The sequence below is a fragment of the Parambassis ranga genome, chromosome 24 (genome assembly GCF_900634625.1).
Source record: "Parambassis ranga chromosome 24, fParRan2.1, whole genome shotgun sequence".
Taxonomy (NCBI): Eukaryota; Metazoa; Chordata; class Actinopteri; family Ambassidae; genus Parambassis; species Parambassis ranga.
The window spans coordinates 8,426,830-8,445,215 of record NC_041043.1 but is presented as its reverse complement, the minus strand read 5'-3'; the positions used below and the strand labels follow the sequence as shown (position 1 = coordinate 8,445,215).

The 18,386-nt window shown below is 38.4% G+C and overlaps 1 protein-coding gene across 1 annotated transcript; it reads left to right on the top strand.

Annotated features, from left to right (window-relative positions):
* Positions 1-3,686: 3,686 nt before the first annotated feature.
* Positions 3,687-14,725, top strand: opn8a (opsin 8, group member a). The gene is made up of 4 exons (XM_028397913.1): positions 3,687-3,759; positions 11,307-11,600; positions 12,686-13,011; positions 14,348-14,725. Exons 1-4 carry the CDS (start codon positions 3,687-3,689, stop codon positions 14,723-14,725), a joined length of 1,071 nt encoding a protein of 356 aa, XP_028253714.1.
* The last annotated feature ends 3,661 nt before the right edge of the window (positions 14,726-18,386 follow it).

The window sequence follows — 18,386 nt, the reverse complement described above, 5'->3', positions numbered from 1 at the left end:
TTCTTAATTAAATAAAAAAACATTCACTGGTGCAGATTTTTCCTGACATCATTGCCTAATATTGAGATAAGTACGTCCTCTAGTGTTATTTAATCCCAGAGGGAAATTGTTTTATGGCTGCTGCCAAGCAGTGTCATACAATGACCAGCAAGGCACGCCACTGGAGGCAGTGCAGGTAAACTGTCTTGCCCAAGGACACACAACATGGACCACTGAGCCACCGCTGCCCTAAAAAGATATTAGAGATATTGGCTCTCCAGTAACACCTTTAGCAATTACACAGACAGACATAAAGAACGAATGTGCTAATGTGCTCCCCGTGTCATTATGTGTGCTTTTCACACATAATGTGTGAAAAGTAAAAACCTTTTAATAAAACTTTTTATTTTAGTAGTACTGATCCTTTTTCTGACAGCACATGTAAAAGGCACAACTCATAGTGCTGCTGTATAGTATAAACTGCCTATAGACCTGACTTTTGCTGACAGCCTACATCACTTCCTCTCCATTGAATTTGATTAATTTTTCACCTTTTGTAAACATTTTATATGCTATAAAAGACACAGTAAACAAAGTAAGCACAGCAACATATTTGTGTTAAACTGTGACTTTTTTTGTTAACAGTACAAGTAAGTCAAGTGTACGCTAATGCTGTGTATTTGGGTGAAAGCACATTCATCAAAGCAAATTGCCTCTTCCAGATCCCCCAGGTTTGCAGCTTTGGTTGCCATGCCAACTGCAGTAACTAAAGGGCTTAGGTCATTTAAGCTGATGCCTGCAATTCTTCTCAAAGGATTATAATTCTGATTACATTAGAGAGAGCTTTTGTTGTGGTTTGGATAAAAAAACTGGACAGACAATGATCTCATCTTCACCCCGACAGCGCTGCAGAGGCCGTTCAATTCAACTGCAAGGTTTATAAACAATGAAAAGGAAAAAAGTACGAAACTTAAGTAGGTCTGACATTTGTCCAAGAAGGTTAATCAAAATACCCAACTGTGCTTTTATGCAATTTGTGCAACAGCAGTTAATTATGTAAGCGTGGTTTTGTGTCTGTTTCAGTAGCAGGTGAACTGAACTTTTACTGTGCATCCCTTTAAATGTCTAAATCTACTCCATGCCTTACTGCAACAAATGAACACCAACATTCTGTGGAGGTAACATACTATGTGTGGCAGTCTATAAAAAATGTATTATCTCGCAGCCGTTTATTTTGCCTTGTGATCATCCTCCATTATTCTACAAGAAGAAACTGTCAGGAATTGAGTAGTTTTCTGTTTATAATGCACAAGGAACAGGTGCTATTCATCTCTTCAGCAGCACAGCATCATGCTGCAACAGAGAAAATGGTGTCTTTTTCCAATTTAATTCATCCAACCTTAAATGAACAGAAAGCACTTTGTTGCTGCACTGCTCAGTTACACTTCAGAGCTATGGTGAAAAACCCTAGGATGCTTAATTACTTTAATCAGCCACAATCTACTCTCCACTGCAATCACCCACTTCAGCAGATAGTAGGGTAAATATGCTACACTCTGACACTGACAACAAAAGACAGAAGCAGCTCATGTGTAAGCCACAACAAAACATCAAAGAAACTCTCCACATGATAATTTCCTGTATCAGCCAAAGTGGCTTCCAAAATTTACTCGAGTACCTTCCCTGCTTTGAAAAACAGCACAACTTTGATGCAGTATTCAGTCTTTACCCCAAATTATAGCATTTTATATAACAATGTTTCTTCATTCACTTCATCACTTTTCAACAATATTCTAGTTCTGTATCCCGATTCAGGCTTTGATATAGCAGACAGTGAACAGAAACAGGAGTGACAGAGGATAACACACAACAAAACAGAGGTGGAATTGAACCTGTGCTGTTGCACACAACAACCAAAGGGAAAACACCAAAGCACATGATATTGGCAGCATTTTGAAGCAACAAGTAGACACAGACCTACACCAAAAAGTATACCACAAAATGAGCCCTGAAACAACAGTTTGACCATAATGCCGAGAAAATGTAAAATACTTAACGTTACACTTTTAAATGTTCAGTGTAATCAGTAAGACTGGTGCTGTCACGTGTTTATAATCCAGTAGAAACATGTCCTCACAGTGGCATCTCTCTCAATCATGTCCTGAACAGTAAGTAAATACTGATCAACTGAGCACTTGCTAAGCAAGATCAGATCATTCGCCTCTACAGGTCAAAAAAAGGTCATTCATGGCAATATACTCTACTCTGGTATCAGAGAAGATTGCAGTTACTACAAGAGACTGCTTTTAACGTGACCACATTACATCAATCCTTACTGCACCTCACAGGTCACCTGTGCGCTTTAGAAATGGTTTTAAGATGTTAGTGTATGCTTGTTAATGGCAAATCACAAGAAGATTATTTCAGTTACAGCTTTAACCATTGAGAGCACAAAGACACTGACTATGTTACGCTTTTCACACATATACAGGGGTGCAAAGATCACTTAGAGAGTGTAAGGTAAAGCCATCCTCCAGGCAATAATAAAAGGTCAATGGTTCAGTTAGCCCTGGAGGCAGTGCAAAATCATTTCTTCCCAAACACGATAGGAATTACCATCATGTCCACCATAGACATGATACTGTTGTTCCCCCTGCTTCTTGGACTGCATAGCACAGCACATCGACATTATCTAAGTGAAGCATAAGCCTCTGTTGAGTGACAGCACTGTCTGCCTGAAACCAAGCAGAGCATGTATATTATATTATGATGACAAGTAATACACAATATGACATGTTAACCAACTATTTTGCAGTTTGCCTAGGTAGTGATTACTTAAAAAATTAAATTTAAAGTTAATATTAACCTAATAAATGTATACAGACAGCAACATTTAGGTTGCTAAACTAAGTATCTATGAATTCAAACTTTGTAAACTCGGAATTTAAATCTATGAAAATCCTATGTTATGTAACCTATGTTTTAAACACTTGATAATCAATACACAAATTATAGTCAGGCAGTGGCCTTGCACTATAAATCCCCCTGACAAAGATATAATCTCATTCTATTTTACCTTCCATACAATCTTTGGGGGAAAGGATAATCTACAATAAAGCTGCTGTCAAGCTATTTTTGTCAATCTGTTGCTTTTATATATAGTAACAAATTTTGACACCTCATATCTCTGGCTTTATACATATACAGGTGTGTGAGTAAATATAATAAGGTATAATAGGAGTTTAATACTCAGTTCTCATTAGAATCCATTTTGGTAGGTTCAGGGACAGGTTTGTAGTTGAAGTAATGGACAAGGTTAGGGCAAGGGAATGCATTATAATAATGAATGTCCTCACAAAGATAGACCATGCAAAGTGTGTGTGTGTGTGTGCATGCGTGTGTGTGTGTGTGTGTGTGTGTGTGTGTGTGTGGTAGAGTACAGTGTCTGTATTTGAGTGGCTTGTGTGTAAGGCAGGGTGGAGGGAGGGTCTGTCGATTATTTGTGCCATTGTGTAGTGTACGGTAAATTGTCCAAGAGGCAGATTTCATGCCTGTGCATTAAGTGTCAGATGCTGCGCTGCACAGCTGGATTGAGCAGGCTGACAGAAACAACTGAAAACAATATGCTCTGTCGTCTGGTACATCTGGAAACACACCTGAGAACATATTAGGAAGTCATCTATGTGCTTTAGACTGGCAGGACAAACATGGATGATAAATACACATCAAAACTGTCACCTACTGTGGATTTTTGGGCAGGGATCTACCTGGTGATAATCGGTAAGTACTTTTTTCTCATTTATTGAAGATAAAATCGAAATATTTTACCTAATGTTAATATTATAAGATTGCATATTGATATTAAAAAATGCATAATTCATAAGAAATACTTTATAAAGCCTCTAAGGGATTCTTTGCTAAAGGTCAAGAGACACAATCAAAATTCAGATTTACTGACAAAGTCTGCCAATAGTCATTCTTATGAGCACTACAGGAATACAGTATTAAAGTAAATTTAAAGTGATGAGTCAAGTCTAACAGGACATTTTTAGCTACACTGTCTTATTGACTTTTGATTTGTAAGTACTTCACTGTACAACAACAGGCTATTCACCACTTAAAAACAGACGTTTGCACCTTATTCCCTTAGATATATATGCCTACTTGAGCAAAGTCTGGCTTTTGTTTACATTTATCTACATCATGCTAAAAAAAACAATGCAGTGGCTGTGTGTAAAAGAATAATTAAGTATCCACCAAGTACATTTTCAAGTAGTGATGATATCTAGAAATCTTCTGTTTTGTAGTATTAAAATATCATTTCAGAAACAATAAGCCCTCTAACCATTCCTGAGAAACATGAATATGCTTGAGCTGATGGTACACTTCAATAAAAACCAGGATTAACATATAGAAGTCACTCAGGTTTCTGACATTAAAAGGCAGCTCCACAAAAGCGAGGCCACAACATCTTGACTGCCCCCTGGTGGCTGGCTGCAGTATAACTTATAAATGTTGATGAAGATTCTCAGTCATCCAGGTCATTTTCATTCATTTAATTCATTGAATAAAACCTTCTGAATATACATTATAAACCCCACCTCCCTGTGTTAGTGGAAGGAACACAGACCCAACTAAAAACTAAAAGGTAAAACAAGGAAACAATGAAACTGTGTCCACTATTCAACCGATCACTTGGTCATTACTTTAAAAAAAAATCTGCACCATGTCAATACTTACATGAATCAACAGAAAAATATCAATTTAATAAACAACATTGATGAGACTAAACAAGTAGTATATATCAATATCTTTGATTACATTTAAATGAAGTTTCTAATGTCATTGATTTACGTGAAATAACTTATAGAGATCAGATGACCGTTAAAGAGCCAACCACAGACCAAATCACACTCACAACAGGTGGCAGCTTGTGAATACAGTTTTGCCAAAACGTTGCCTCAAATCTGCACAAAAATATGGATTGTGTCTCTTCTATTAGCTCCAGTGATAGCAGAGCTCGTGTTCAGCAGCAGACTAGACACGGGCTGGGACTTACTAGTAGTGACATCTGTAGAGGTAGAAGTATTACCAGGAGCTATATCTGCATTCTTTATCAAAATGGCACCACCTAGATACTGAGACAATTCACTATGTGAGTACTTTTCCTAATACTTTAAGACTTTCATTAAAGTAGGATTGTTGATGTAGCACTTCTACTTTTACTTAGGTACCAAGCTTCAGTACTTCCTTCACCACTGGTTGGCCCCAACCTTCATGGTCCCACTTCACATTTACAATGACAATTAACTGTCTCTGTTGCAAACCAGCCAAAGGTATTACATCCTCGGCATATTTACCAGCTGCACCCAGCCCTTAGGTCCGTTCATTACATCCTTTAAATTGGCTGTAGACCACTTGCACAAGTATACTAATGTAGATATGTGTGTCTATTCCATTTCAACTGAAGCACAGACAGAAAGGTATAAACTTAACTGTATACAGTTTTTGTGCTAATATGTCCAATATACTTTACAAAGCAAAATAAAAACGTAAAAACGTCTCTTGCTTTCCGTATCACCAATACAAATGAAGATAATAATAAGCACTAAACTAACAGCTAACAGATATGCAGCTAACTGGCCCATATAGTTCATCCGTCTTGTGCAGAGACGATATCAACTGCATTTAGCTAGCAGGTGCTCGACACTATACAGGCTAAAAAACTACACAAGTTTAGGTTCTAAAAACAAACATTTGTCAAATTGTATACTTATCAATTAAACATAGTAAACGTATAAGTGAGGTTCGCACACTTACCTACTTGCTCAGGTCGTGTCTTCTTGCACTAGCTCTCGTTTTTCGAAGTTCTGTTAGCTAATTGGCTAAAGAGAAGAAGCTGCGCGTCTCTGTGCAGGTAAATACAATGACCGCCCCCTACTGGACACATCGGGTACAACAAAAACACTGGGGTACCATGAACGCTACTGTATTTATTTATTTATTTATTTATTTATTTATTTATTTATTTATTTATTTATTATCATATATTTTAAAGAACAAAGCTCCATCAAATCTGTCATTATAATGCGAGTTAAAGTCAAATACTAAAAACAGCATAAAATGTGTGTTTCCATAGCAACAGGAGGTTGGTGCGTGTTTGATTGCTTTGCAATAAAAATAATTATTGAAACAGCCCCTTTAGTTACTTAAATAATCATTACACATGCAAAGGTATTAAAACAACATTTCATCAGTGCAAATGTTTATTATTTTTTTGCTGTGTGATTCACAGTCTCTTCTCACAGTCTATATGTAAGGAGTCATTTCATTAAACTAAAATGACTTTTTTCGTCACTAACGCCTGTCTTTGCACAGAGATGTAAATTCATGCCAGTTACATTTAAATAAAGGATTATGTATTTCATATCATGGCACAAATGTGACCGCCAGCTTTTGCTACACTAAAACAAATGCAGCTCCACTTATGCTGGAATTGATTTTCAAGTACCTACAACATAAACATAAACTATAATACATATTCATACTGTCAAATGGAGTATACATCTGCCTCCTGTGTAAGTTGTGTGTGTCCATATGTAATTTAGTACCGTTTGTCTTCCCAGTAATTAAATACGTTTTACACCTTAAGTCAGTGTCAGTCAGCCCCTGGATTTAACACCTGACACACTTTATGATTGATTCCTTGAGATAGGATCGATCCTGACTCTCCTGGTGTGAAGGCACCTACATGACATGTCTCTCATTATTCCTCACTAAAACAGTCCAACCAGTTTTTGCAATCGGATTTTTCCATAGAGAGAGTCATTATTTTTCTGAGCTTCCACATTGAAAATTGCTTAGAGAATTGCATGAAACCAAAAATGTTAATTGGTAGATTGGTAGATAGCTAACAGAAGCATTGTGGTTCCATTATAAGTGTGTCATCCTTAAGAGGGATGCTGTCAGATATTAGGACTGTACTTGTATGATAGTAAATGGGTGGAAACAAATCAATTCCTGGGCATCAACATTTCTGATGACCTCTCCTGGTCATCTAACACCAAAGGCATCATCAAGAGAGCACAACAATGACTTCACTTTCTCAGGGAAGCTGCTGGTGGCTTTTTGCCTGGTGAACATTGAGCACATCTACTCAGATACTGCATCACAGTGGTGTGAAGGTTTGCTCTGCTGCAGACAAAATAGCACTGCAGAGACCAATAAAGACGGCTGAAAGAAATATTTATGGCTGTCTGCTTCACACTGGAAGACCTTGCAAGGTGATGTTAACCCTTTCAAAGCTAAAAACATCATTAGGGACCCTACACTCCCTGGATACCTTTTTACTCTTAATGCAGACTCAGAGACAGTTGTTGTGCTGGAGAAACAACACACCTTGTGCTGCTATTAATTTCATTATATGAATGGCAATGAAGACGTCTGATTCTGATTCATACCTGTGCCAATAATAATAATAACAATAATAATAAACTTTATTTGTATAGCACTTTTACAAACAAAGCGCTTCACATTTCATAAAATACACAGAAAAATAAAACAATAAAAACAAGATAAAACACTAAACAATCGATCAATAAAAATCTGGCACAGTTCAAACCTAAAAACTACTAAAAGCACACATATAAAAGAATGTCTTTAAAAGGGATTTAAAAGCAACGGACAAAGAAACCTTAAGACATCTCATCACTATGCCAGAGCAACGCTTTAGCAAGCAAATGTCAGTGTTTTTGCCTGACATATAATATACATTTGTTTTTTAGTTTGAAAAAAAAAACAATAAATGGCAAAATTACAGCCTTATAAACCAGCAGATTCTTACGTTTTCTGGAATTGCTTCAAAAAGCTTTTTGTCATAAACAACAAAAAGTAACTGACATAACATTCTAAACCTCAGTGAGGTGGAGTTTACGGCAACAACGAGAATTCTTTTCAAAATTCTCAATGGATGTTTACAACAGAGATGAGTATTGCAGTCCATTACAGTTTTGAAGCACATTGAACCTTGAACACAACACTTAATGACTGCAATGGGAAAGACATGAGCAGTAATTTTGGTCTAATGCTTTATGAGGCTCACTCTGTGACCAGTGTTTTGTTGCACTGTGGTAAAAGACAATTTGCAGTGATGTGCTAACTGTAAACTGGTTCACTGGTATACCTTTATATCTACAGAACAGTAATGATAACATTTGATTTCTCCAGTGCTGGCAGCTTAAATCAACCAACATGACATCAAGGGAGAGCTGCCTGCAGTGAACACTTGTCGAGGGAAAGAGGAGTAGAGCTGGAGATTGGAGGTGCTGATTGCAGAATTGGAATTGGAAAAAATGTTAGCATACAGATATAGCTGGGTGAAGTGTCAACAGCCTCTTCTCACAGTCTATATGTAAGGAGTCATTTCATTAAACTAAAATGACTTTTTTCGTCACTAACGCCTGTCTTTGCACAGAGATGTAAATTCATGCCAGTTACATTTAAATAAAGGATTATATATTTCATATCATGGCACAAATGTGACCGCCAGCTTTTGCTACACCAAAACAAATGCAGCTCCACTTCTGCTGGAATTGATTTTCAAGTACCTACAACATAAACATAAACTATAATACATATTCATACTGTCAAATGGAGTATACATCTGCCTCCTGTGTAAGTTGTGTGTGTCCATATGTAATTTAGTACCGTTTGTCTTCCCAATAATTAAATACGTTTTACACCTTAAGTCAGTGTCAGTCAGCCCCTGGATTTAACACCTGACACACTTTATGATTGATTCCTTGAGATAGGATCGATCCTGACTCTCCTGGTGTGAAGGCACCTACATGACATGTCTCTCATTATTCCTCACTAAAACAGTCCAACCAGTTTTTGCAATCGGATTTTTCCATAGAGAGAGTCATTATTTTTCTGAGCTTCCACATTGAAAATTGCTTAGAGAATTGCATGAAACCAAAAATGTTAATTGGTAGATTGGTAGATAGCTAACAGAAGCATTGTGGTTCCATTAAAAGTGTGTCATCCTTAAGAGGGATGCTGTCAGATATTAGGGCTGTACTTGTATGATAGTAAATGGGTGGAAACAAATCAATTCCTGGGCATCAACATTTCTGATGACCTCTCCTGGTCATCTAACACCAAAGGCATCATCAAGAGAGCACAACAATGACTTCACTTTCTCAGGGAAGCTGCTGGTGGCTTTTTGCCTGGTGAACATTGAGCACATCTACTCAGATACTGCATCACAGTGGTGTGAAGGTTTGCTCTGCTGCAGACAAAATAGCACTGCAGAGACCAATAAAGACGGCTGAAAGAAATATTTATGGCTGTCTGCTTCACACTGGAAGACCTTGCAAGGTGATGTTAACCCTTTCAAAGCTAAAAACATCATTAGGGACCCTACACTCCCTGGATACCTTTTTACTCTTAATGCAGACTCAGAGACAGTTGTTGTGCTGGAGAAACAACACACCTTGTGCTGCTATTAATTTCATTATATGAATGGCAATGAAGACGTCTGATTCTGATTCATACCTGTGCCAATAATAATAATAACAATAATAATAAACTTTATTTGTATAGCACTTTTACAAACAAAGCGCTTCACATTTCATAAAATACACAGAAAAATAAAACAATGAAAACAAGATAAAACACTAAACAATGGATCAATAAAAATCGGGCATAGTTCAAACCTAAAAACTACTAAAAGCACACATATAAAAGAATGTCTTTAAAAGGGATTTAAAAGCAACAGACAAAGAAACCTTAAGACATCTCATCACTATGCCAGAGCAACGCTTTAGCAACCAAATGTCAGTGTTTTTGCCTGACATATAATATACATTTGTTTTTTAGTTTGAAAAAAAACAATAAATGGCAAAATTACAGCCTTATAAACCAGCAGATGCTTACGTTTTCTGGAATTGCTTCAAAAAGCAGCATCATAAACAACAAAAAGTAACTGACATAACATTCTAAACCTCAGTGAGGTGGAGTTTACTGCAACAACGAGAACTCTATTCAAAATTCTCAATGGATGTTTACAACAGAGATGAGTATTGCAGTCCATTACAGTTTTGAAGCTTTACATGAACAGAATGCTGGTATGGATGCAGATTGCTCGGATGAAGGTTATTCCTGTAGGTCAGATTCAATTGAGGGACAAACACTTAAAAGCTTTTTCACAGCATAAAAGGACTTTTGAAAATAAAATGCATGCCAGCATAATATGGTGTTTTTCAGTTGATCAAATTTCCATATGCAGCGGAGAGATATCACGTGAAGAACATTGAACCTTGAACACAACACTTAATGACTGCAATGGGAAAGACATGAGCAGTAATTTTGGTCTAATGCTTTATGAGGCTCACTCTGTGACCAGTGTTTTGTTGCACTGTGGTAAAAGACAATTTGCAGTGATGTGCTAACTCATAATTCACTGGTATAACTTTATATATACAGAACAGTAATGAATTGATTTGGTTTCTCCAGTGCTCGCAGCTTAAATCAACCAACATGACATCAAGGAAGAGCTGCCTGCAGTGAACACTTGTCGAGGTAAAGAGGAGTAGAGCTGGAGATTGGAGGTGCTGATTGCAGAATTGGAATTGGAAAAAATGTTAGCATACAGATATAGCTGCGTGAAGTGTCAACTTTTTTTCTAAGATTAGCCACACTCTCTCAGTATCTCTCCAGCAGGCAGCCTCTCTACGCATTATTTTTGAGCCTTAAGTTAACCAAGCATGGTGTAAAAACATCCAGTCAGTAGGCCTAAGGGAGGCACAAATCCCACAGCATCTGAGGTCAAGCAAGAATGATTCATTTTACCAGGAGGGATCATGTATTGGAAAAGTGGCTCAGAGCAAAAGGACTGTGAAGACTCACATAAAGAGAGTTAGAGGAGCAGAAACGGTCTACATCCCTGCCTTATATGCCTTCACATGCAATAAATCTGGTCTGAAGGTACTAGATCAGACCACATCCACTTATCCTCAATGTCTGTGACAAACAAAAACCAGAAGTGGACTCATGATTGTGTTTTATGTGTTCTTGACTTGGACACAGATTAAAGTGGAGAATTTCAGGATACAAATGGTTAAAATAATTATTAATTTGTGAGGATTCTCTCCTCAGTGGTCGCCAGCAATCAGAGGGTTTTCACACCAACTTGAAACCTACAGAGCTACTTGTGACCACGGTTGCCTGATAATACTATAATACCGATAATTCTGTCTTCCTCAGAGAGAATCTCTTATCTGTTTACTTTTATGTCATCTCCATCCCTTTCTTGTCATTTCCCGCAGCTATCCTATCTATCATTGGGAATGCAGCCGTCCTGGTCAGTGCAGCCCGTCGTCTGGCCCTGCTCAAAGCCCCCGAGCTCCTGACAGTAAACTTAGCTATCACAGACATCGGCATGGCCATCAGCATGTACCCGCTGTCCATCAGTTCAGCTTTCAACCATGCCTGGCTCGGAGGCGACACCTCGTGCCTCTACTACGGACTGATGGGCATGATTTTCAGCATAACAAGCATCGTGACTCTGGCTGTGATGGGGTTGGTCAGGTACTTGGTCACAGGAAGTCCACCCAAGAGAGGTACTGTAATCTCAACTGAGATCAATGTAGTTAATGAATGCTGTTGGCATAAAGGGATCATTATTTTAAATAAGTAATCAATTTAATCAAATTAAAATCATCAACCATATGAGTCATAAGTAGAAGTCTTTTCGAGTGATCTTTATGGCCATAAATAATTGATTGGTATGAGTGAAAATAACAGAGCATGACTCACTTTTTGGGGTGCTGTCTTCTTTCATCTCTCGTCCACAGAGGCCCTCATTTTTGTCTGGAGGTAGGTTTTAATAGGGTCCTAATCAAGGCATACACACAGGATGTATGGTCTGCTGAATAATGGATGTGAATTGTTCTATAACTGATATTTATGCAGATTTTCATTTATTCTTATGCATTAAAGAATTGCCAAAGTAGGAGGGCTCCATTTAATTCAGATATATAGAGATGAAATGTTTAGATATTAAGAATGATTTTTTGTTTAATATTTGTAATGACCAAAATGATGCTCTGCTATTTTTTATTATGTTAAATTTAGGTTTTTCCTTTTCTGATGAGTTCAGGTCTGCATTGTGAAATAGGATTAATTTCTGATCATTAGCATTTAGTAGAGCGCAATTATGTATGATGTAATTGCCAATTATTATGCATTGCCAATTATATCATAAACTCTGTAATACTGTGACAAGAAAATGAGCAAAACTCTGCATCATGACTTAAGGTGATTTCATGCTAGCGTCTTTTTTTGTGCTCAGTGCCCAAGAGACCTATATAAGACCAACTAAGCAGCAGCCTTGCATCCTTGAAATGATGGAGCTGCATATTGTCAGCCCTTTTGATTCCAAGCTGACTATGAAATTACAGTTATATTCATGCTGATCTATAGTATTCTCCATATAATGCAGTCAGGCACCACTGCTGAATAATTTTTCATAATATGAAATTATTCAAGCACAACCACATGCTGCAAGAAGGAACTAGGCCTTCATGGAAGGGTTCATTTCTTATGTGGTTCTCCTCACTTTACAGTGCAATAACCACATAGCAATAGAGTGCCTATATAAATGACAACTGAGCCACTTTAAAGTTTAAAACCTGTTTGTGCACAGGCATCCAGTTCGAGAGACGAACCATCAATATTGTGATCGGTGGGATCTGGCTGTATGCCGGCCTGTGGGCCTTGTTTCCTCTGCTTGGCTGGGGCAGCTACGGGCCGGAGCCGTTCGGACTCGCCTGCTCCATAGACTGGACCGGTTATGGGGAGTCTGTAAACCACGCCACCTTCATCATGATCATGTCTGTCCTCTGCACATTCCTTCCCTGTCTGGTCATCCTCTTCACCTACTTTGGTATTGCCTGGAAGCTGCACAGGGCCTACCGGTCCATCCAGAGCAGCGATTTTCATTACGGAAATATCGAAAAGAAAATAACTCTTGTAAGTATGAGATGATCAGAGTTGTATTTACTCTCTTTAATCCAGAACGGAGACTGATACATATACTGAAAGAAATTAGAACATAATCGGAACATGAAATAAACCTGTCACTTTTGGCACACAGTACAGACAGTGTTGTTAGAACCTGACTGGCTTCGGTAGCAAAATGAATTCAAGACACACACAGTGGCCTGTGTACAATGTTTAAAAGAAAGACAAGTTAGGAGTAGAAGAAATAATTAAAAAATAACAGCATAAAAAAATCCAGATAAAGGTTTAACACCACTACAGATCATGTAGTGTAAGAATAAACCTGCAAATATTTATGGAAAATCCTGGATAATCTTTCACATGAATGCTGATTCACTGCGCTGCTCCACTGAGCGCATGACAGAAAAGCTTCTCACATTTACATTGGCCTCCTTTTTGCATCATTCTTCTATACTCCATACCAACACAGAGTGGTTTGAAGAATTCCACTGTGCTACTGAAGAACACTCCATTGTAGATAAGATAGAAGGACACCAGATAACGAGTGATACCTCTCATGAGAACAGAACAATTATCATGTCAAAAAGAGCTAGCACTATTTAGTGTGTGGTTATCAAGTGTGTGATGGAGTGTGTGACCTGTGCTTCATGCATCCATGCTCTGTGTTTATGCACTGATTGAGGTAGGCATGAATTATGTCTCAGCCTGTCCTCACCAGTCAATTGTAGCATGAAATCAATATTTCAGTCCTTGAAAACAGAACGTCTGTGTATATTCCTCCAGCTGCATCTCTACGTGTTTGTGGGCATGGGGACTCGTTCAGATAATAGCTGTAAATGGTGACTGGTTTTCCTTGAAAAATATGTTTATTGTTAGAAATGTTTTCCCCTTACCCTGTTTTATTGTCCAATCGTAAAAAGGCACTTTTGTTTATGCCAACCAACTATAGGGATCTTAGTCATGTGAGCTCCTGCAAGATCCACCCACAGAGGTCCTGAACACATAAAACTCAGATTCCCAACCAGAAAAGTAGCAGAACTGAAGAAGCCACTTGGGGGAGTGGCAAAACGTCTTCAAAAAACAATCCTTGAGTCCAGTTGCCTCGATTTAAACTCTTGGAAATGTCTATGACCTGGATGAATGAGAGCATCCACAGATATACAGAACAGTATTCAAACAAATAGGCACCTTGCAGCCGTTAATCAAGACAACATTCTGATGTCATGCATGTCTAAAAAGTGTATATTTCCCCACTACTCAATCAAATGTGGCAGTTAGTACAATCAAATAACCTGTAGTTCACCATGATTGCTCTCTCCTGATCGTCTGCTCTTCTTGTTTTCAGATGGCTGTGATGATCAGTTCAGGCTTTCTCATAGCCTGGACCCCCTACGTGGTGGTTAGCTTCTGGAGCATGTTTCACACACGGGAGCAGGGTCGCATGGCACCATTTGTCTCCCTGTTACCCTGCCTCTTTGCAAAGAGCTCCACCGTGTACAATCCATTTATATATTTCATCTTCCAGCGCACCTCTGGGCACAAGCTCTTCCGCCTCAAGAAACAAACCTTAGGTTCCTCTTTACATGCTGAAGAATCAAAGCTTGATGGCAACATGGTGAAAAACCCTGACGGCCATATTTGTGGAGATGGCACAGATGAAACCTGTGTGGGTTTAATGAGAGATCCAGGCAAGTCTGAGAGTGAGATGACGACTTTAAGCTGACAGTTTTAATACTGAAATACTGCATGGGATATATAAATGGCTTTTATTCTTTACAAAACCTGAGACCTTGGTCAAAGCATGTCTTAGTCTTAAGCTAAGCTAAATAGGTGCTAGTTCTGCCCAATGTTCAAATGGAAGATGGGTCCATTTTGTAATCTAACTCTCAGAAAGACAGGTCAAATTTCTTGAATTGATCTAAATGAAACTAAAACTAAAAAAATAAAATGAAAAAAAAAACACATAAAACATGGGGGTGTGCAAGTGTGACCTTACTGTGGGCCTCCACTTAACAAGTATGTGTTCTACTCTGAGTTTCCTGACTCCCATGGCGTCCTCAGTGAAAAGTGTTGCAACGCTCTGCTTTTAAGGCAGACAGCACTTCAACATATTTCTATGTCGCAGTATGGTGCACATAAACAACGCAGCAGTGGATCACAAACAACAAGACCTTTCCATATGCAAGAATCATACACAAAGGATCAGGCTGGAGAATTATGATTATGATTATAAAAAAGTACAAACCAGAGGAACAGATCCATCAGTGTGGGCAGCACAGGTTGTCTGTTTGACATGGAGAATAAAAGGGCATTTGTAAAGTCAGATAAACAGTTATTGTTCATAATAACCCTTCGTGCCCCAAAGTAAAGTGCTTACCAACTTATCAAAGATTGTAGGGTTGAAGATTTATTGGAAACTGTATCTGAGTGTGCCACTGTGAAAATAAATATGTATTTTGTCCACTACTGTGTGTTTTACAATAAAGACGATATATTCACTGGGGCTTTTTTTGTTGTTGTTGTTTGTTTTTCTGATGCAAAATGGACCGGACATTATTGGATTTTTCTTGGTTTTATTCTGCTTGTTTATTTTACAGCCCAGTTGTTGTTTATTTATTTCAACAGTATCTTTGGATGAGTGCAGCCATTGGGCCATTTGCACCCAGAGCTTCCTGCCCTCCAGCTCAAAATAAATAACATTATTAAAAAAAAAAAATCCACATATGCATGGCTGTATGTCAGATATGCAGCAGTGAGAGACGTTCAGCCTTCAGGGCTATCAGAAATGTCAGGTTAGGTCGTTTGGAGAGCAATGAAGTCCACACTGAAAAGGTCATGCGTGAAGGAGTCAATAAAGGACCGTCGTCAAGGATACTGGGATGCTCGTTTCCTGCATTAACCAATATATCAATGCTTTTCATTATTTTTTCACTTGATTAGTGATTGTGGACACAGATGAAGCACAGGAAACAATTTGTGAGCAAAAAATCAGTTTAATACAAGAAAGAGTTTGATACACTAAAGGGCAGCCCAACCAGGCAACAGTACAAAGACAGGGGTCTGGCTATTGGATAAACGGCGGCGATAGCAAAGAGTTAGAGTAATAATCCAAAAAAACAGGCGGGGTCATACACTAAGAAGTAAAAAAAAACTATAGGAAACCCGGAACTCTGAATTCGCTGGAACATTCGGTAGAACACACAAGACGACTGTCCAGGGGTGAAGGGAAACACACACATTAAGAACACTAGGGAGGGAGAGATGATGAGACACAGGTGAAACACATTAGGACGGGCAGGTAAACAGCTGGAAGAGGAGGGGAAGACAAGACACCTGAAACAAGAGGTACAGAGGTTTGAGGTGTTTTTTTTTTACTTTGCTTTAAAACTTTGATTCAAAACACTGCACACAGAATTTCAACATTCTGTGAACAGATTCCAAAGTGAAAAGTTTCATTGCCCTCAGTCTGTGATGTTATGTTTATAAACCTAAGTATTCAATGTAAAAACTGGTTCTGTATGAGGGTCTGGTCTTGTAGCTGCCTGCTGTTCATGGCCTGGTACTGTGGCTGCCTGCTGATGGCAGATGGCCGCTGAAGGCCTGAGCCTCAGTGACAGCTGATGACCTGGTCTGTGTGGGCCTGTGGCTTTGTGCTCGTAGACTCATCCAGTGAAGTGGGCCTGAGCCCTAAATTGCTTTGTTAAAGTAATTACATCAGTGTAGAAATGTTGCTATCAATGGGCCTTTAGAGTAGACTCATGATAATGATACCTGTCAGTGCTTGGGCAAATTGAACATAGAATAAGACCATGTTCTATTATCAGAACTGTGATTGGGATGGGGTGAGGACCATGTTCGTCAGTCAAGCAAATTGATGTGTAGGAGTTATTTCAGAAAAGGAATTGCTTCACTACTTGGTCTTTATTTCCACCATTGATTTTACATGGGAAAACGGCAGCCTCTAGCATATGCAACATTTAGTATTTAAAGAACCCTTAACTTGATGCTGCACTTTAAAGCTCTTTTTTAAGAGGAGAATAAAAGAATAAATAAATACATGCAATAAATACAAGGGGATTTCTGTCAACCTGATCCCTGCACTGTGAATCTGTACAAATGGATATCTCACCTCTAACAGCTGAGGAAGGAGGTGACAACCTGTTACCAAGCTGCATCAACATGTCCACCATGAAAGCTTTTCTGTGTTATAAAAAGTGACAGATGACAAACACACAAAACATCACAGCCTGACCAGTCCACCTTTGCACTTTACACCTTGAGAACACACATTAAAAGTAACATTCCTGTTCTGTCCGCCTGGTAGAATGCTGTAATGACCTAATCAAACACTGGAGATCTGGCATTTATCTCAGCCCTCACCTGTAGGTGTCTGTCATCTCTCTCTACGTGGATCCGAGGCAGACATATTAGCTTATCACCATAGCAACATGTTACACAGATGGTTGGTAGATACATATTATCACAGTATTGGTTGGGAATGTATATTACAAGCAAATGTATCATTATTTAATGTTCTGTTTGTAATAAATTACAGAAATATTACAAGACATTTGTTTACATGACTAACATGATGGATGTACAATGAAGCAAGAATAATGAGTCTGGATCGTGAAGGTGGCTGTTTTTTTAACACTTTTTAACACAATTTGTTTAAAGTTTCAGCTTAACCTGACCATACAAGGCAGGCGTCTGTAGCTGACCACCTATTTTAGTCGTCACGATTCATAGTCAGTAGACGGGAACACGAACGTCACAGGTTCTGCTAAAGCAGAAACCACAATGATCCTTTTTTAATGATGCCCAATCTCCTCTCTTAGGGCCAGCGCTTACAGCAGCAGGGTGATCTCCACCTCAGTACTTGAATTAAAGGTTTTTTATCTGCTGCATTAGTATAACTTTTAAGAGGGATTGCACATTAATAAATGGAAGAAGAAGAAGAAGAATTAACATACCATCAATATTACATCAGCTGCCCTCATGCCTCTGTGGTCTTTTTTTTCTGTGTTTATGATGACTCTAGTTGTACTGTATAATATTCTCCATATCTCCATGATAATCCTCATTTTTTCCTGAGTAAGGTCTATCAGTGCTAAAATACTGACAGTAATGTGCAAACACAGAGAGCCCGAAGCAAAAACCGACCATAGACAAAAAGAGATTTTGTTAAAAGAACAAAAAGCAATTCTGTTTCAGTCTTTTTATTTTTTCATTTCACTGAGAAATAAAACTTCAAATGTGTGTGAAAAGTAAGCAATCAATATTGTTTTCTATTGTTTGTTTTTCTCTCTCTCCCACACAACACAACAAAGGATTGCAATCATTGACACATTCTTCTACAACTTGGTCATTAGCAGCTCTTCGCA